General features: G+C 58.3%; 1 protein-coding gene across 2 annotated transcripts; it reads left to right on the top strand.

Moving 5' to 3' along the window:
* The first annotated feature begins 944 nt into the window (after positions 1–944).
* NINJ1 (ninjurin 1) lies at positions 945–11,884 on the top strand. Of its 2 annotated transcripts, XM_024741352.1 has the most exons (5): positions 945–1,111; positions 8,700–8,714; positions 8,930–9,155; positions 9,968–10,130; positions 11,292–11,884. In XM_024741352.1, the coding sequence occupies exons 1-4, from the start codon at positions 1,037–1,039 to the stop codon at positions 10,120–10,122; spliced, it is 471 nt and encodes a 156-aa protein (XP_024597120.1). In that variant the 5' UTR covers positions 945–1,036; the 3' UTR covers positions 10,123–10,130; positions 11,292–11,884. The 2 variants fall into 2 exon arrangements, with proteins under 2 accessions (XP_024597120.1, XP_024597121.1); XM_024741353.1 differs by lacking the exon at positions 8,700–8,714.
* Positions 11,885–19,836: the final 7,952 nt, after the last annotated feature.

Below are 19,836 nucleotides of genomic sequence, written 5' to 3' on the forward strand. Positions count from 1 at the left end.
ACCTGCCTGAGCCACTCTGCTGAAGACATCAGCAGACACCGTGACAGACGGCGGAAAAGGGGCAGGGGTGGAGAGGGGGAGGGCGGCTCGACTAGGAGTGAAAAGCAGGTGGGCCTGGGAGCCGGGTCAGGGTCAGGACAGGAGAACATAGAGGCCTGTACTTTTGCATACCTGCCAGGGGAGATAATGCCTGGCCCCTTCGTACCTGCCTGGCTTCTGGGAGAGGCCCGCGTCCTGGCCGACAGAGCCAAGGGCTGGAGGAACCAACACGCTCAGGCCACCCCCAACGGCTGGCACGGGCACACACAGGGTGCCACCCCAAACAAGGGGGTCCTGCCTGAAGACACAGAGGCTGCTTCATGAGAGGCAACGGCGGGCACTGGCACACAAAGCGGGCCCAACCTGTGGTGATCCGCTCTCTGCCTCCCCCCTCCCTCCCCTCGTGAGTGCGTGGGAGGCCTTCCTGCCCCCATTTCCTAGACGAGAAGGCCGAGGCTCAGAGGGTGTGAGACCCACACGACTCGTTGACTCAGGTTCCGGGTGCGGGGCGGACGATGTGTTGGCGAGACCTGCAGTGGGGCCCCCGGGGTGAGCCTCACCCCATTAAAAAAAAACAAAATAAAACCCACACCCGCGGGAGCGCCCTTTCGCCTTCACAGCGCGTTCGGCAGTTAGCGAAGAGGCCGGGGAAAGGCCGGTTCTTGTCCTCGTTTTATGGATTAAAAGTGTCCACGACAGGAGCACAGAGGGCGACGTACTTTACCACGAACACGCGAGGTCCGGGGCCTAAGAGTGCCGAAACGCAGCGCGGGATCCCGCGGCCCTTGCCGCCCACACTGGGAAGGAGAGCGGCAGTCTAAGTCCAGCCAGCCAGGCCTCCAGACCCGGTCTGGGGGCGGAGTCTGAGGGCGGTGGCGTGCGCTGGGCGGGCCGGGGGGCGGGCCGACGGGAGGGGGCGCGGGTGCGCAGCAGGGTCTCAAAGGCTGAGGCGCCGGCCGCCCTGAGGCCCGGAGCAAGGCTGCCCCAGCGCCGCGCCATGGACTCGCGACCCGAGGAGTATGAGCTCAATGGCGACGTGCGCCCGGGCTCGCTTGGCTCCCCGGACGCGTCGGTAAGCACCCCTACCCCCGTGGGGTTCTGCGACCTTGGCCGATGCCCGCCCTCTCTGAGCCCGGCGCCAGCGGCCCCTAGGGACCTATGGGCGCCGACCAGCTGCGCGCCGCGTCTTTAATGAGGGTGGCGGTGGTCGCCACGCCCCGTGCGTTCCGCCCCCTACCCGCGCGGTCGGGGGCCCCAGCGGTGGCCCTGAGGCTCCAGCCACCCCGGAAAGTGAGCGGGGGCGGGGGCGGCTGGCAAAATGCCGGACGTGGCCTGGGGCAGGTAGCGCCCACACCGAGCTGCACAGCCGAGGGGCCTGGGCGCCACCTTCTCTCCTCCCCCCGCCACTTCCCGCGGGCCCCTGCCTTCCTGGCTCCCACACCACACTCCAACTTTGCCTCTCCACCGGCTCGATGCGCGCCCGGACTGGGCGGAGTGGATCTCGGCTTCTGGGCCCCAGGCCAGCAGCGGGCAGACAGTTACGTCACCCACGGTGTCCACGGAGACCGCACAATCTTGTGCGTGCCCTGATGGGGAACTTGGTGCCGCTGTGGCCCCCTCTCCTCTCTCCACCCGCACGAGAGGCTCTATTCAGAGCCTGCCCTGCTGGCCTGGAAGCACTGTGGGCATGGGGCAGGCCCTGGCAGTGGTCCCATATTACAGCTGGTACCCTCCCACCCTGGGGTCCTGTCCCACTGGCAGGGCCAGAGTAGCGGTTCCTAACTGGCTTTGCCTTGGACTAGCACTTCCCCAGGGCCTCTGTTTATGGCGCAGTCCTGAGCACCGCCCTCCCAACTTGTTGACTTTGGACATTCTTTCAGTTTCTGACCCCCTGGGGTTGGGGGTAGGGACGGTGGCCATGTGCGCCTGACTGAGGCAGAGACCGGCCCTGCTCAGGTGTGGGTGAGCAGTCCTAGGCGATGTTGTAGTAACAGGCCACGTTTAGGGGATGGGGGGAGAACATGTGGGGCAAGCAAGGCCTTGGACTGGGGGAACGGGCCCTCAGCAGGCAGGATGGGTGTGCTCAGGGATCACTGCGTTCATTGGCTTTGGGACCAGTTGCAGTTGCTGCAGCCCTGTACCACTCAGTCTGAGAGCTGAGACCGGTCCAGACGGAGAAGCCACGGCCAAAGTGCTGAACTCCCAGGGGTTGGTTCTGAAGGCAGGTGGGAGTGGGGTCAGGAAGGCTTCCTGACCAGTGGGGACATTGGCACTGGAATGGGGTACAGGTATGCCTGGGAAAGGCATCCCAGGCAGGGAGAACAGTAAGAGAAAGGCCCAGGGGCTGGACCACCAAGTATCAATACATTGGAGCTGGGGAGCTGGAGGTCGTATGGGAGGTCAGACCTTGCCAGCTATGGAGGCCATGGAGGGGCTGGAAGCTCATGTGATAGTGAACACATTCTTCCAGGGTGGCTCCAGTCACAGGCAGGGAGGCTCTGGGAGAGATGGTCAGTACTGAAGGCTGCTCTGCTCACCCTGCCTGGGGCCCAGGCCCACCCAACACTGCTCTCCAGCCTCTGCCTTCCCCTTCCCACCCTCAGGACCTGCCTCACTGTGTTCTTGAGCACATCACTCTGTGTCTCAGTTTCTCATTTGTGAAATGGGGTGAGAGTAGTACCTCCCTCAGAGGGTTATGGTGAGGATAAATGGGCTAATGCGTGTGAAGTGCTGTAGGAAACTGGGCACACAGCATTGTTAACATTCCTGCCTGCCACACAAGACCCTCTCTCAAAGATGAAGCCCAGGCAGGGTTTGGTAAGGGCAGCACCTTCCCTCAGGTGCAATCCCTGTGGACAGGCATGGCCCTCCCCCTGCACCTCACCTGGCTTTTCCACAGCCTTCTCTCCTGGCGGTCCCTGCCTGAATCTGAGGCCCAAGCTCCTGCTTGAGGAGGACTAGAAAGGCTTGCTGGGAGGAGGGGCAAACCCCAGGATCTTCAGATGTGTCCCCACTTAAGCAAGAGCCCCAGACAGCAGGGTGTGTGGGCTGGGTCACCAGTATGTCCTTGGCTGCAAGAGGACTGAGTGGGAGGCCCAGGCCCAGAGCCCCCATCAGTCTCGAGACGCCCTGCCATGCAGCCTTGGGCAAGTGCAGACCCTCTCTGAACCTCAGTTTCCTCCTCTGTGAAGTGGGGCAGGATCACTCACCTCCCAGGGTGGCTGGGCTCAGGGAAGAGTTATATGTGTAATCCATGGGCAGATGAGCCCTGTCGGGCCAGGGTGGTGGGGGAGCTCTGCAGATGTCCCGCTCCACGTGCCCCATATCCCTATGGCCTCCACACAAGGCCCGTCCACTCAGATGCCCCACAGGAGTGAGTTGGAGTCTTCACTAAGTCAACTCACTTTCGGCTGGCAGCAGCAGGAATAGTAAACATCAATTTTATTGTGAAAATAAATGTGGTCCTTGACTGTGTCATGCCCGGGGATTTATCTCAGGGGGCAGCTGCGTTGGACCCTGCAGCAGACTCTGGGACCACAGCCAGCTGAGGACACAGCAGGGAGGTGGCAGGACAGGGTGCAGTGAGGCTCCTGGGGCCACATTTGGGCTTGGAAGCCAAGTCCTGGGAGGGAGGGGTATGTGCACAGCCTCTGCTGGGGGAAGTTTGCTCCTTTTCTCTTAAACTTTTTTTTTGGCTGCACTGCACGACATATGGGATCTTAGTTCCCCGACCAGGGATCGAACCCATACCCCCTGCATTGGAAGCATGGAGTTTTAATCGCTGGACCTCCAGGGAAGTCCCAAGTTTGCTCTTTTTCTCATTTCTGCTCTCCTGGCAGATCCCGAGGCTGGTGGGGTCTTGGCCACGTTCCAAAAGGCAGCCCTGATATGGCTGCGGGGTTACTGCTAGCCATTGCTGAGTCCACAGGAAGCGGGACTGCCCAACCCAGCCCAGCTGCAGCAGGGAACCCCCCCGCCCCCCACCCCAGGAAACTTCCTGCCATGCACTCAGACATGGAGCAAGAGACATCTCGGGGCTGGCTGTGTGCGGACGGTATGGGGACAGTGCAGGAGTAAGCCAGTGTGACCTGGAGCAGGCGGTTTCATGCTGAGTCCGGTGGGTGGCCACAATAACAGCTTATGCCCCGCACTAGTGGGTCAGACAAGGGACACCCCAGGCCCCAACATATCCTACTCAGTCAGTTCTGAGGTCCCAGCCAGAGGCAAGGACCCCAGAGCCCGCACATCCCCTGTTGCCCACTGAGCCCAAGGGGAGGGGCCTTATGCAGCAGTGGCTGCAATAGCCCAGCATCTGGAGCTGGACCTACTCAGCTCATGCATTTCTGGGGCTAGTACTTTCTCTTCCTTGTTATGGATTTTTTAAGTGGAATTAATCACAAATTGGTACAGTTCATTTTGGAGGCAACCTTTCAAAGTGGTGAGGCCTGGGTGGTGAGGAAGAGGAACATCCAGTCCTGCCCTGCACCAGCTGTGCTCTGACCAGCCACTGGGCCTCTGAGCCCTTCATTCACTCCCCTTTATGTGCCCATTTTATAGATGAGGAAACTGAGGCACAGACCAGTCATTCTGTTGGTCTGTGGTGTGGCAGGATATGGAGATGATAAAGGATAGGTGCTGATGGAAGGCCCACACCCCAGCTCCTCCCAGGATAGCTGATGAACCTCATAGATTTATTGGGGGCTTGGTTCTACAGATATGAAATTGGGCTCTGGGAGCGTGGGCAGGAATTCCCATGTGGGCTCCTTGTTCCATACTTGTACATGGGGTTTGGAGTCAGTGGCAGAATTGGGGCAGGCAGGATTGGAGGAAGTCCATAACCAAAACCCTGAGGGGTCCTGCAGGGGTTCAGTGGGCCACAGCCCTGGCCTGCCCTTGTCTCCCAGGGGAGCAGAGAGTGTACAGACAGGAGGCTGGGGGTGGGCCAGACCTCCTGGGCCCAGCTGTAGGCCATGGGCAGCCCATCCAAGCCCAGGGTGTACTGGAGGATGCATTGTGCTGAAACTGGGTTCTCTGAGTACCACAGACCTGCTTTGAATCCTGCTTCTGTCCCAACTCCTCTCCCTGTCCAAGCTGAGGTTGCCCAGCAGTGTGACCCTGGGCCAGGTGGCCTGGGTCCTTGCAAGCTGCCTACCAATGGCTGGGATGAGACCCTCTGTCCACAGAAAGTGGGCTCAAGGAGCCAGCCCTGTGGGCATCTGCCAAAGTCAGCTCCCTCCCCACAGGCTCCTTCCTGGCTTTTAGGGGAAAATGTCTGGCAGCCCCAAGCTTACTCAGCTTCTGGGATGCCGTTGAGGTTTCAGGGAAGTCCTCTTGGCCCTAGGGACACATTAAACTGGGTATTTGTTCCCTGCACTGCCCAGGTCATGGGCAGGGGTCTCCGTGAGAGGGTCCCAGCATGGCTTCTGGCAGCTGGGTGGCCAGGTGGCCTGTCCAGGCCCATAGAGCTCTGCACCTGTGAGAGGTGGGCTCTGACCGCCCCCCCCCCAGCCCCAGTGACCTTCTCAAGATAGCAGCCTCCCTGGGATTCACCTGTGCAGCAGTCACCTCTAGGGCCCAGAGCTCCCTCCACAGCTCAAAGCCCCTCCGCAGAAGGCCTAGGACACAAGGTCAGGCATGGGAGAAGCGGATCAGCCCTGCAGCCTCCTCCCCACCCAAGCCCCTACCACACAAACCTCCTGGGCTCTCTGACCAGGGTGGACATGAAGCTGTGCCATGTCCTGCATGGCCCTAAGCTTTGAGGTGGATAGGCTGGTTCAAATTCTGATCTGCCCCTCCCTCACAGTAGCCCTGGGTGAGCCCCCCTGAGCCTTAGTCTCCCACTCTATAGAATGGGAGAACAGTGCTCTTTCTCATTGTTAGTGGGGGCACTTGGTAGGTTGTAGAGCTTCCCAGACTGTGGCCTGGGGTGTACAAATGGGGAAACTGAGGCCCAGTGAGGGGGAGCGTGTTGTCAAGGCTACACTGCCAGGCTATAGTGAGCTGGAGCTTGACCAGAGCTCCCCCCACCAGCCCCCCGGCCTGCAGCCTCTGGCCAGCGCTCCTTATCACTGCACAGGTTGAACAGGAAGCAGATGGCCGTATGGGCAGGAAGTGCCCTGTATCATGAGGGGCACATGGCCTGGGGCCCTTGCTTCCTAACTGGGACCCTGAGACAGTGGCCAGACCCCCCAGAACCTCCTGGCATGTTTGTTCCGTGGCCCTGTTGCACACATGGGAGACTGAACCCCAGAGGGGCCTGGCTGTCCTGAGGTCACTCAGCTAGAGCCAGGGGCTGGGGACTTCTGAGCACTCAGGCTCACAGATGACCCAGACCCCAGACCCCCACTGCAGGCCCCAAGGGGACTGTCGTGTCAGCTCTCAGGGCTTCTGAGCCCTGGGACCTGGGTTCAAATCCCAGTGCAACCCTCACTTGCTATTGGCTTTGGACAAGGTTCCTCCCCATATAGCCTCAGTTTACCCTCGGTAAGTGGGGCGTGAGGACAGGGGGACTCCCTGGAGCAAAGCACCTAGCTAAAGGGTGAGTAAGATGATGGGCTGTGCCCTGGGCACCCAAGATGGAGGACAGCGGGGCACAGGCGCCCTGTGCTGGGGGCACTGCTGCTGATGGTGTCATTCTGTATTTGAATGTGCATGTGGCTGCATGGGCATAAAATATTTCAACAGTTCAAGAGAGCTCAAGAATAAAAAGGAATTCTCCCTCCTCCTCAGAAGCCTCCACAGTTAGCCTGGATGTGTACATATGTGTGTGTATGTGTGTTTGTTAATGCATATATACATATGTATTGTATATGTGTGTATACATGTTATGTATACATGCGTCTGCATGTGTGCTCATCTGTGTTTGTGCATGTGTACTGTGTATACATGTTTGTGTGTGCTTACACACATATATGTATTGTGCTTGTGTGTAGATGTGTATTGGGTACTTACGTGTGTGTGGAAGACATTTTGGCACTTCTGGTTTATGAAACATAGGGGCACATGGCCAGCGGGCCAGTGTCTCCAGGATGCCCACACCCAGAGGAGCACACAAATGGTGAAGCATGGCCAGATGGGCCGCTTTGCAAGAGCAGAGCTGGGAGACAGCCTGGTGCTTTTGCGGGGGAGGGCACAGACCCTGGGGAGGAGTGGTGTGCCTTGGGTGTTCTTGGTCTAGGGGTGTGGCCCACCCAGATGTGAGTGCAACTGTAGGCCTGGCATGGAGAGGCAAAGGGGGGAGTTGAAGAAAGAAAGGGGAGACCTCAGGCTGCACATGGAATTTCCCAAAGAGCAGGCCAGGGCCCTGGGTCCAGTGGAGGAGGCTTTCCCTGGGGGCTCTTGGGTCTAGAATTTTAAACCAAGTAGATTTGCTACTTAAGAACAACTGACACTGAGGGAAAGCAGGACATAGCAGAGCCGCCTACGTTCCTGTCCTCCCTCCTGGGCATGTTATTCTAGGTTAACTTTGAAAGACATAATGTAAAAATGAAGACCCCGCCCTTCTGTAGTTCTGTGAAGTATGTCCAGCTGCAGAAAGTAGAGGCTTGCCCTCCCCAGAACCCCCACCTCCCATCCCTGCCTCTTCCATGACTCTAGAAACAAGATCTGAATGGCCCTAGGAGGCCTAGTGGCTCAGGGATTCCTGTGGACAAGCGGCCAGGGCTGAGGGGTACAGATTTGTCCTGGGAGGTTGGGGAGGGGCCTGGCCAGGGGCAGCTTGAGGAGAGCAGATGGGCTGGATACAAAGAGGAGGCCTGGCAGCTTAGAGCTGGCTTCAAGTGAAACAGCCGCCCCAAGAGGTAAACTCCAGTCCTGGGAGGGGTCTTTGTGGCCTGGACTCCAGCCTCGGAGGCAGACCTTCTCCTGCCTAACTACCCTCCCCGCTCCTGCCCTGGGACAGAAGAGCCTATCCTACAGGGGGAGTCAGCTCTGGGTGGGGCCCTGGGGCATGGAGGGCCCTTGGGAGGGACAGGGGCCCTGGCCTTGAGGACTGGGGATGTTCTCAGGCAGAAGTGAGGGAAGTTATCAGAACTTGTGTTCCTGTTTTATCAACGTGAACATGAAGGCAGAATGAGCCCTGGAGATCCACTGTGCAGCATGTCGTGACCAGTACAGCACTCTAAGGGTGATATTAGTATTATCACAAATACTAATAATAAAGGGTCAGGAGAAGACTCTGGATGTGTGGTGGCCTGGATGTGGTGATGGTGTCACGGTACACACTTAGCTCCAAACTCTTCAAGTTGTTCACGTTTATTATGTACAGTTTTTGTGTGTCAATCACACCTCAGTAAAGTGGTTTAAAAAATTTTTTTAATAAAAATTAAGGAAGAAGCTAAGCTCAGTTGCATTGTAAAATGCTGAGGCATCTGTTGAGCACCTGCTGTGTGCCTGCACAGCTGGGAGATGGCCTGGGTGGATCGGCCATCCCAGGAAGACTTGTTTCAGGTCTGGGCGAGTATGCAGGGATCTGGAATCCAGATGCCGTCATGTCACTTCCCGCCCTGGCACCAATCACCTCCTGGAGAGGAGGGCAGGCAGGGGCATGCAGGGAAGGCTGCCAGACAGCCCCGCCCATGGCAGGCAGACAGTTGGCGGCATTTTCCCATCTAAAACCAGAGTGTGTGCTAAGGTTGTGTTTTGTTTCCTTTCTCTTCCAGGACTTGATTCCTAGGGTGGGTCTTGCAGGGGCTGCACAGCCTTCTCTGGGCCTCTTGTTCTATTAATAAGCACTTCCCTTTCGAGCCCTTATCTGGGCCCTCACCTGCTGATCCGATCAACCCCCACATCCCTGGGAAGGAGACCAGGCTCAAAGGGGGGGACACCAGGGTGGGCCCAGGCCTGCAGCCCCCTGCCGCAGAGCCCAGGCTGACCGCCCCCCTCCCTGCAGCCACCCCGCTGGGGCAGGAACCAGCCCATCAACATGAACCATTATGCCAATAAGAAGAGTGCGGCCGAGAGCATGCTGGACATCGCACTGCTGTTGGCCAACGCCTCCCAGCTGAAGGCTGTCATCGAGCAGGGCCCTGGATTCGCCTTCTTCATCCCCCTGGTGGTCCTCATCTCCGTCTCCCTCATGCTGCAGATCGGTGTGGGCGTGCTGCTCATCTTCCTTGGTGCGTGCCTGGGCAGGGGGCCCCAGCAGTGGGAGGGCCCTGGGGTACCCCTGCCCCACGGTCAGCTGATTCTGCCTGCACGCACCTTGGGATGCGTCACTTACCCCACTGAGTGTTTTCCAGGCCCTCACAGAGCTGCACGGGAGCCCTGGCCCTTCTCACTAGGCACGTGGTCCAAAATGTAGCTCCCACCGTGGCCCCCAGAGGGACCCCATGTCTCCATCTTTCCACTCACCCAAGCTGAGGACACAGGAAAATGTCATAACATGTGCTAAGAGTTGATATGTACTGGGCACCTACTGTGTACCCTCTAGACCTTATGGCGGTCCGTAGGGACTAGGTGGTAGTCCTGCCCCCAAGGTGAGGGTCAGGGCTAAGAGCAGCAAGAGCTTTGGGCTCCCCACAACCGCTGCCTGGCTGTGTGACCTCAGGCAGGTTACACGACCTCTTGGACCTCTGTTTGCTTGCCTAGAAGGTGGACATAAGGACAGCCTTGGGTAGGTGTGAGGATGGCTAGATTATCATGCACCAGCACTCAGAAAGGTGCTTGCTTGTGCACATTGTGCCTTAAAATCCAAGCCTGGGCCTTGGGCCTCCATGCCTTCCACTTCGTGACCAGGCAGCAGGCCCCTCTGAGCTTCTGTTCACTGAACAAGGGGGAATGCAGTGGTCAGGCCACAGATACCAGACTGCCCAGGCCAGAGCCCATTGTCTGTAATGTATTAAGGCAGCCATGTCTCTCTCTGGGGGACAGAAGAGGGCCCCTTGGTGTTGCACAGCCCTGGGCAGTGTCTGCTCCCTCTCGCCCACAGTCAGGTATGACCTCAACAACCCTGCCAAGCATGCCAAGCTGGACTTCCTCAACAATCTGGCCACCGGCCTGGTCTTCATCATCGTCGTGGTCAACATCTTCATCACTGCCTTTGGCGTCCAGAAGCCCACGATGGACATGGCACCTCGGCAGTAGGGGTTCGGGTGAGCTGTCAGGGCCGGCCCCGGCAGGGTCTACACGTGCCTCTACCACGAGCCCACCCACTCACCCCACTGGGTCACCAACCCAGCATGGGGGACTCAGGGTCTTTCATGCAGAGCCCCTGTGACTGCATCTGCCCTCACCTGGGCCTTGCAGGGTGGGCGCCCCTGGCCGTGTGCAACCCCACACCACACTCAGCCCACTGTCCTCGCTCAGAGAGACCCAGCGCCTGCCGAGGGTCACCCCACTTGGGAGCAGGAGCCACAAGGGAGTGGAGTGACCCTCATAACACACTCAGCAAGCCCCTACTATAGGGCCTCAGACACAGGCAACCTGATTGTCATGAGGGCAGATGCAGAAGGTCAGTGGGTCTGGCATGTGTCATGTGTCCAGAGTCTGGAGCCCTGGCCAGGGCTGCACAACACAGGTCCACCCACCCTTGGGTCCAGCAGTCCTCGGACCTGCCCCAGAGGAGAGGTAAGTGCCACAAACAGACAACTGTCCATCCACTAGCACAGCAGAGTGGACAGGAGACCATCCCTACACAGCAAGCACCTGTGTGTCAGGGGCATACTAGAAAGCCTTACACATTGACCAAGTGGACAATGCCGTAAGATGCTGGGAGCAGGGCCTTTGTGTGGCCCCATTGTGAGCATCTGGCCTCCACTTGCCCATGCCATTGCTATTGGCCCCACCAATAGCATCCGATTCACTGCCCAGCTGCTGGTACCAGTTTGTTGTTAAGTCTGTGCCCCGTGGAGGCCTCTGGATGCCAGCCTGCTCTCTCACTCATTGCATGATGACTGGGCCACTTATTAATCACCTGCTTGTGTGCCCCAGACACAGTCCTGACTCTCCCCAAGCACCAGCCTGGCAAGGAGACCTTGTGGGCCCCACGGCACATGTCCACCCGCCGGCCCATGCTCTCAGAGGGCCCCTATCAGAGCGTGCTGGGACCAGGCTTTTAAATCCTGACAGTGACCCAGAAGGGGAAACTGGGGCTCTCCCAGGTCAGAATTGGGCTGTCTGATTCCGGAGTCGGAGTGACCCCAACATTTGTGGGCTGGTTGCCAGACACAATACTGAGGCAGGGTCACCAGAACAGAACTGGAGGCCCCTCTGGCCTTGGCGACCCTCATGCCTCTCCTCTCCCTTCTTTGCAGATGCCCCCGGATCGTGCCTGGCCGCAGCTGCCTAAACCCAGGAGGCGCCTTGCCCTTGAGGCCCACCCTCCTGTGCGTGCATTCCCCCAAACCGCCATAGCCCAGGCTGGCCCCGCTGGACTGCATCCAAGCAAGCCACCCACGGTCAGGCCACTCCGGCCAGCACAGGGCCTGCCCCATCCTCAGCTGCTCCTCCTCCTGGAGCATGGCGCAGTGATGCCCAGAAGACAGAACTGTAGAGTCCTCAGCAAGGGTCGTCGCTGCCGTGGACATGCAGCAGGCCCAAGGATGGGGGGGCAAGAGGCTGGCGCCGTCTCAGGACATTTCCAGAGGGATGAGGAGGCGCCTGCCCTCTGCCAGTGCAGCAGTGTCCTGGCCTTGTGTGCTGCCCACCCTGAGTGACCCATGACCTCTGCACTTCCTGACCCAGGACTGTAGACCACCAGCGACCCTGTGGGACCCCCACCGTGGCCACTGACTCAGGCCTCGCACCCTCTACCAGCAGTGACTCGGCAGGGCCCTACCCCTCCTTGGCGGTCTGAGCCCCCACTTTTCTAAGTGCAAGTAACCAGTAAAGCTGATGCTCCCCCTCGTGTGGCTCCCAGTGGCATCCTCCCCTCCCCCAGGCCTGGGTGCTGTGCACCATGCCCCTCAGAGCACCAGCCTGTGCAGGCCTCCTCTCTCTCTCCCCACAAGCCTGTGACCTTTGTGGGGAGCAGCCTCTGTTGGCATCTCCAGACATCACCCCCATGTGTCCTCGGGGACCGGTGACCCCTGACCAGACCCTCATGGAAAGTTCCAGCACTCCCACATTTCCTGCAGTTTGCATGCCCACACAGGTCCCTTCTGCACCCACAGTACTGGCTCACCTTGTGGTGGTGCTGGACACTGCTGCTCACTCAGGCCGAGGGGACTGAGGAGAGTGGGGCTGGTGCTGAGCAAGCCTCGACCCTGCAGAGGCACCAACAAGGGCCAGGTGCTGTCTCGGGGGCACCTTGGGGCCACATCTCACCTGGCTGGGCCCTCCAGCTCCCTCAGTCCACCCTGTGGCCTCTAGGGCCTGAGACCTCACTCTCTGTCTCCTTGTCACCTCCTTTCTGACTCCTGCTGGCCCCACCCCCTCATCTCCTTGAGGCAACAATGCTCTTACTTGGTCCTCTCTAGGTGAGATACCTGAGAATCCCCTCCAAGCAACTGGAGCCCTGGGTGGGGATGCAGCCCCCAGGAGCTCCCAAGGCCCCTCCCCCATCACTTCTCTTGCCCTCTCCACTTTGAGCCTGGGGGAGCTCCAACACCTTGTTCCCTTAAGACATTCAGGTGACCCCACAGACTCTTCCGTGGGGCTGAAAATTCAACTCTGCACAAAGTGATTGACAAACAGGAGTGCTTCTGGGTGAGGTGATCTAATCCTGGTCTTTACTTTAAATAAATAATCCAGGAAAAAACAGGGAAATGGATGAAATAAGATTGAAAGTGCTAGTGGCTGCAGAGCTGGGGCCGCGGGGCCAGCTCTCTGCTCTTCTGAGTGTCTGAATGTCCCATAAAGACGGTTTTTAAAGGTGATCCACATATGGGATGAGGTCCATGAAGAAGCAAGACCAGCAGGTAGGCAGTGGGTGGACACATTTCCCAGAGGATCCAATGAACCTGGGGCCACCCCAGCCAGAGGGCTCAGATGCAGAGGCGTGCAGGTGGCTGGGCCCTGGGAGCAAGTGGTACAGAGGACCACCTCTCCTGCCGCTCACTATGAGCACATCTTACCTTGGCTGTCTTGTTATTGCCAGGAAGCAGCAGAGGTCAGGCTCCTGGCTGTGAACCTTCCCTACCACCTGGCCCTCATGGTGGGTCCAGGATGGTGTCCGGGTCCATGCCCCCAGGTCCAGCCCTGCCCAGGGCCCAGCACAAGTGGATGCTGCCCAGCACCACGTGCCTGGTATAGGCTGAAGCAGTCTGTGGCTTGTGGTGCGGGCTGGCTGGCAGCCACACCAGATGGATGCCAGCCTGTGTGGACCATGGACGTGGCCAACAGATGGCCTAGTTCCTCCTTTGGCCAGGACAGGAAGCTGGCCCAGATGTGGCCAGAGAGGTTAAGCCCCAGATGGCTGGACTTGGTCCCAGGTCACCAAGCCAGGCTGGCCTCCACGGGTGCTAGGGGCATTGGGGACAGGGCATGACAGTGGGTGGGTCTGTGCATCCCAGCCCCCTACAGCCCCTACCCCAGCTGCTCCGCCAACAGGTACACATGACCGCCCCCCCACCAGCACCCAGGCTCCTGCCTCTACAGTTCCGGCCCCCTGACCCTCACTCCAGATGTATTCCTGTCTTAGGTCCATGGCATGTGCTGCTGCTCTCTAGGGTCAGGGCTGTGCCCTGAGGTCTTCCCCACTGGCCCTCCTGACCACCACTGCTGGTCGCTGTCATGGTGGGCCATTTGGGTTTACTCTGCCTTTGGTGCCATTGGCTAGCGTCACTGCCCACAGTGTCCCCCTGGGGCCCATATCTGAGCCCTGACTACCCCTGCACCGTCTGGCCCAAGACCAGGGCTGCTCCCTGAGAAGGAGGGTCCTGCCCACCATCTCCCTGAAGGCTGAGGGAGCTCTGCCTGAGCTGGGGGAGGAGGTGGGCCCCTACTCATACTTGCACTTCTATTTGGTCTGACCTGGCTCTCCCACTGGTTGCAACCACCCAAAGCCTATGTCCCCAGCACTGTGTCTGACATACAGTAGGTACTTAGTAAACATCTGCAATAGATTCACTCCTCCTCGAGTTCCGAGCCCTGTGCATGTGTCACAGTGGCCAAGGGATGGACAGAAAACCGAGGCCCAGAGAGCGAGTCAGGGCCAAGCCAGACCCAGGGGGGTGTGACAACCCTCAGGGAGTCCTCTGACACCCTAACACATCCACAGCTTGTTAACTACCCCCTCTGCCCTACCATGCAGCTGCCCCACCCGGGGACACTTCTCTGCCCTCCCTGGGGATGGCAGAGACCCTTAAGGAGTAAGAAGCAAGGAAACATACGTGCCAAGTTGGGGGACTCCACAAAGGGACACACGGGGAAGTCAAGAGCTGGGGAGCTCTCAAGACCGATGCTCTGGGACCCAGGACTGGGAGGGAGCCCCAGGAAAAGACAGGCTGTGGTGCACGAGCCCTGAGGCCACATGAGCTGGGGCTGGCCTTGAAGGAGTGTGGGGTGGTCAGTGCAGGGGAGGGGGAAGTCATGCAGAGCTTGTTGAGCAAGCTCTGGGGGGACTGTGTGCTTAACCCTCTTACTGTAAAAGATAGATGATGACTGATGGATGGATGGATGACAAAAAGATGATAGATTGATGGACAGATGGGTAGATGATGATAGATAGATAGATAGACAGATAGATGATAGATAGGGGTAGGGATAGATGAGTCATCCCCAGGTCACCCCTGGCAGAGTCTCCAGATGAGGAAGTAGCTCTGTGCCAGTGGAAGCCCAAACAGGACCCCTCTGTCCCTCTGGGAACCCTTGTGCTTGTCTCATTTCTCATGTCCCCTGCATGTGTCCAAGGACACCACAGTTTATTCCTGCCTGGCTCAAACCCTGGGAGTATTCTAGGTCCATTTCACTCTACAGGTTCTCCTTCCCTGACTCTCCATCCCCACTGTCCATCCTTCAAGGCCATGGCCCACTTGACCTGGGTGGGAGGAGGACAGGGTAAGTCAGGGAGCTCTGAGGAAGGTAGGCCAGGATGGGATGGGGGCCAGTGGACCAAGAAGGTGGACTTTTGCTGCAGGATTGGGTCATTCCTCCTTCCCACACCTGCCACACCCACCTACCCATTTCCCTCCCCTCTCTCTCAGGCACCTTCTCTCCCACCTGCCTTTAATTGAACTTAGTTCCTCTTTTCTCACCACATTATTTATAAAAATCAAGGAGCTGAATGTTTTAACATTTTTCTTCCCTTTCTCTCAAGTATTTATTTCATGGGAAACTAAGATAAGCTGCTGGACCTGTGTGTGGCCCAGGGGAGATGCCCCATGGCAGCAATGCCCCCTAGGCCCTGCCCCAGCCCTTGGTGTCCTCAGAGGAGAGATGGGGCTCCAGTCCTGCCTCCAGGTGGAATAAGAATTGAGGTCCCAGCTGCCACGTGGCCAGCGATGAGGAAGGTCCCCTGCTCTGTGCTCCCAAATCCCCATCCAGTCTACAAGACTGGGGTCCCAGAGCCCATACAGCAGGGACCTGACCCAGCGCTTGGTCAGGCCTAGGGTTTATGCAGAGGTTTTGGGGTCACAGGGTGAGCAGTATCTTCTCTGAGATAGTCCACAGAGCACTGACCTGGGGGGAACTGGATATAACAACCCCGGATTCCAACAGTGTCAGCACCCACACCTGAACCCTGTGCCCTCTCCCCAGAGGGAAACCCTGCATTGTGCAAATTGCAGTTGCATTTCTGGTTCTGCAAACACCAGCCTGTGACCTCACCCGGCCTGAACCACATCACTCTGGCAAGAGTATCTAGGGCCCTAACTCCCTCCATCACAGGTCCACTACTCTTCACACACACACCTCCTTCTTCACAGACACACTTCTCCCAAATGCCCGCATCACTTCCGTCCCTCCCATACTCCTCACACCCTCCCTCATTCCTCTCCCTACACATGGGGGTTCTTCCCCACCCCAGGCAGACTGGAGATGGGACAGTCATCCCAGCACTGTGATAGCCAGGATGAGGAACTACTCTTTTCTTACTAGAGTTTTTGGGGGACTTTCCTGATGGAGATGGCATTTTACCAAAGACCCAGGTTGAGTAGATGGGGGGTGGAGGGCGGATGGTTAGTAAAGAGTGTTCCTGCTGAGGGAATAGCATGTGCAAAGGTGCAGAGGCATGGATCATGGGCAGTTCCAGTTGTTGAGGTATGGAGGTGGGGACGGGGGACAGAGGGTCAGGGGGCCAGCAGGGGAGACTATGGCCCATGGTGCCTTTCACACCCTGATGGACTTACTTCATTCCAGGTCATGGTCACTGACAAGGTGGTTGGCAGGGCATGGCCTCACGTGGGGAGGTACTGTGCCTAGACATGGATGCCCCATTGTTCTACCTCCCTCAGTCCCAGCCCAGGAGTGGAGGCATTGTATGGCAGCAACCAGCCAGGGGCAGGCAGATGGCAGAGGGGCCTGGCTGCTGGTCTGGGCTGTTGTCGCAGACTTCAGCTGCAGGCACGGAGTCCAGGCACAGTCGGGGAAGGGGCCGTTGAGGCGGGGATCCACAGAAGGGTCCAAGAACAGCCTGAGCTCGGGGGCTGATTTGGACCTCCAGGGCAAGGCCTTGGTAGGTCATGGATGGAAGGAGAAAGTCAGCAGTCACAAGAAGTAGCCCAGCTCGAGCCAAGGGAATAGGTGTCCTGGACTATCACAGCTCACCAGACGGGTCCTGAGACCTGGGACAGGCACTCACCGCCCCCCACTCAGGGGATGGAACCCTGCCACAGGGTCTCACAGGTCTTGGGGGGTGGACAGTACCCAGGACTTCCCTGCCATAGGCCTGCGGGGCCTGTCTCTGGGATGTTCCCTCAAAGGTGCTGTCTTAGTTCGGGGCTGCTATAACAAAGGCCACAGACTGGGTGCTGTATAAACATTTATTTCAGGGGGTTGGAAGGCTGAGATCAAGGCACTGGCTTATTCAGTGTTTGCTCTGCCTGCACCCTTCACACAGTGGCCTCATTTACTTTTACCCAGATGTCTCTATCACCTACAGTCAGGCGTCTGTCACCTTCACCCAGTAGTGCCCTTTACCTAGTTGTGTCTGTCACTTTCACCAGGCATGTGTCACTTTTACCCAAGCGTGTCTGTCAGAGAGCAGGACAAGCATCAAGAATACCCCAGGCGGGCTTCCCTGGTGGCGCAGTGGGTGAGAGTCTGCCTGCCGATGCAGGGGCCACGGGTTCGTGCCCCGGTCCGGGAAGATCCCACATGCTGCGGAGCGGCTGGGCCCGTGAGCCATGGCTGCTGAGCCTGCGTGTCTGGAGCCTGTCCTCCGCAACGGGAGAGGCCACAGCAGTGAGAGGCCCGCGTACCGCGAGAAACAAAAACAAAAACCGAAAAACAAGAATCCCCCAGGCGGCCTTCCCGGGTGGCGGAGTGGTTGAGAGTCTGCCTGCCGATGCAGGGGCCACGGGTTCGTGCCCCGGTCCGGGAAGATCCCACATGCTGCGGAGCGGCTGGGCCCGTGAGCCATGGCTGCTGAGCCTGCGTGTCTGGAGCCTGTCCTCCGCAACGGGAGAGGCCACAGCAGTGAGAGGCCCGCGTACCGCGAGAAACAAAAACAAAAACCGAAAAACAAGAATACCCCAGGCATCTGCCCACGAAGCAATTACCCTCAGAATCAGAATCCTGCTCGCTCACAATGGATGGGGGGGCTGCAGACTGGACAGGACATACTGGGCTGGGCCTCAGGGGTCTGCTGACCTCGAGAACCCCTGCCACCTTCTGAGCTCAGAGTCCAGAGCAGGTGCAGGGACTAGTCCCCTGGTCTGGCTGGCCAATCGGGAAGGTGGCCTCCAGTGTCTCTGCAGCAATAAGAGCCAGTTTACATGGGGAACTGTCTGCAAGAGACCTGGGGTGCGGTGCACATTCACAGCCCTGAGGAGGCTGGAAGGGAGTGGGCACGTTCACAGCATCCCTAACCCTGGACCCTGAACAAGATCAAGAGGAACCTTCACGTGGTGCGCAGCCAGTGGGGGATCCGTTCAGCCCATTCAGCTCAGGGTGGCACTTGTGTCCTCCCCACTGAGCACAGACAACTGCACTCCTTTCACCCAACAGGAGTCTGTCCCAGAGAGAACATGCATTAGCTATGCCTTCCAGCAAAGTGGTAAATTCATGAAGCAATTTCCAGAGAACAGTACTTGGAACAGTGCTATCCAGCTCAGGATATCCATGCTCAAGGAGGGGTCCCAAGGTTGTGTCCCTTTTTACAGATGGGTAAACTAAGGCTCAGAATTTGGAGACACACACCCACAGCCTGCAGTGCAGAGGTGGAGGAGCAAGTGGGAAGCTGCACTGTCCCAGGCTTCAGGGCAGAAAGGAGAGCTCCTATGCCTGGCTCTCTCTTGCCCTGGCCCTCACTTTAATGGCTGGGCATGCAAATGAGCGAACTAGCCCACGAGCTGGCTGAATGAATCAGCCAGAGACCATGTCCTGAAGCTGATTCCTCTGCCTTCCATCTTGTTTCCTCCCCACATGCTCTGAGAGACTAAAACCTGGGAGCGGAACCCCTCCTGGGGCCCCAATGGTAGCGTCATTCCTGGAGTCAGGCTGTGGGTTCCTCCGGAAACCCCCTATGGAAAATGCAAGCTCATGATGATTCTTGGGTTGACAAACATACTTCTGTTTCCCCAAAGAGGCTGGAGAGGGAGGAGCTGACAGGGTGGGGGCAATGGGGAGAGGAGCCCATCAGGGGCCAGGCCCAGGCCCTGGGAGCCCATGCCTAGTGCGGTGCACGTGTGTATCTGAGCACTGTGCACGTGTACATGTGCACACTTTTCGTGTATGTGTGCACGTATGTTTGTATGCCTGTGTGTGCATGTGTACGTGTGTGGGGAGGGCACTCTTGGCAGCTGTGTGGTCCTGGGCTCTGAGCTTCCGCTCCCTCATCAGTAATGAGGGTGGTGACAGGGATCCACATAAAAGACAGGTGCCAGACAACCACAGCCTGCAGGAGGGTAGTAGGCACTGGGGATGTGGCTCACAGGGCCCCCAGAGCCAAAGGCAGAGCACACTCTTGGACGTGTACACTCACCCTCTTGTGTCCACGAGGGACATTCCCATGACAAGATCCTGAGCCGGAGGCTGGCAGGTGAAACAAATAGGTACAAACACCCTGGTCAAGGGGACAGGCCCATGTCCCCAAGACAAATACAGGGGCTCAGCTCTGAGGACAAGGTGCTGGGTATGGCCAAACCCCAGGCTGTTGGGGGAGGGCGTGAGGAGCCAGAGCCCAAGACTTCAGATGGCACAATTACATTTTTCATCTCTAAAAGTTCTAGAAGTTTTTGTGGACTCTTTTTTTTCTGTCTCAGCCTCCTCTCCACCTGGGATCAGGGACAAGACTTTGTGTTCATTTCTAGGCTCTGACCATATCTGTGTCAACTGAACCCTCCCCAGACCCGCCAAGCGCGGGTCATCACCTCCCGGGGGGAGGGGCTCCATTTCCAAGATAGTGGTAGTATGAGGGGTCTCGAGGGCCCAGGATCAGGGTGTTGGCTCTGGTGACTGGACAGAGACAAGGGGGATGATAGGGGAGGGGTATCTCCTTGGGACATGTCACAGGAAGGGAATGAAGATGGTGGTGGAGCCCCTCATGCACTGGGTCCCCCCCCTTTCCTGGCTGAGTGATCTCTCCTTTCAGTCTTAGATTCTTCATCAGGAAATCAGGGACAGCAGCCCACCTCCTGGGGCTGCCAAGAGGAATCGAATTAACACATGCTGGCACTAGGTATCATGAGGCATTTGGTTGGCGCCCCTCCATGGGCCAGGGCTCGGGTAACAGAGCAGCCCAGTGCGCCCTGTCCATCC

This window comes from Neophocaena asiaeorientalis, unplaced genomic scaffold, assembly GCF_003031525.2.
Source record: "Neophocaena asiaeorientalis asiaeorientalis breed wild unplaced genomic scaffold, Neophocaena_asiaeorientalis_V1.1 scaffold558, whole genome shotgun sequence".
NCBI lineage: Eukaryota > Metazoa > Chordata > Mammalia > Artiodactyla > Phocoenidae > Neophocaena > Neophocaena asiaeorientalis.

What these genes read in the sequence shown, in the direction of transcription:
- NINJ1 (XM_024741352.1), top strand. Translation starts at nt 1,037, where the DNA reads ATGGACTCGCGACCCGAGGAGTATGAGCTCAATGGCGACGTGCGCCCG. An exon ending in CGTGCTGCTCATCTTCCTTG is followed by an intron (nt 9,156 to 9,967) that starts GTGCGTGCCTGG and finishes TCTCGCCCACAG; the next exon opens with TCAGGTATGACCTCAACAAC.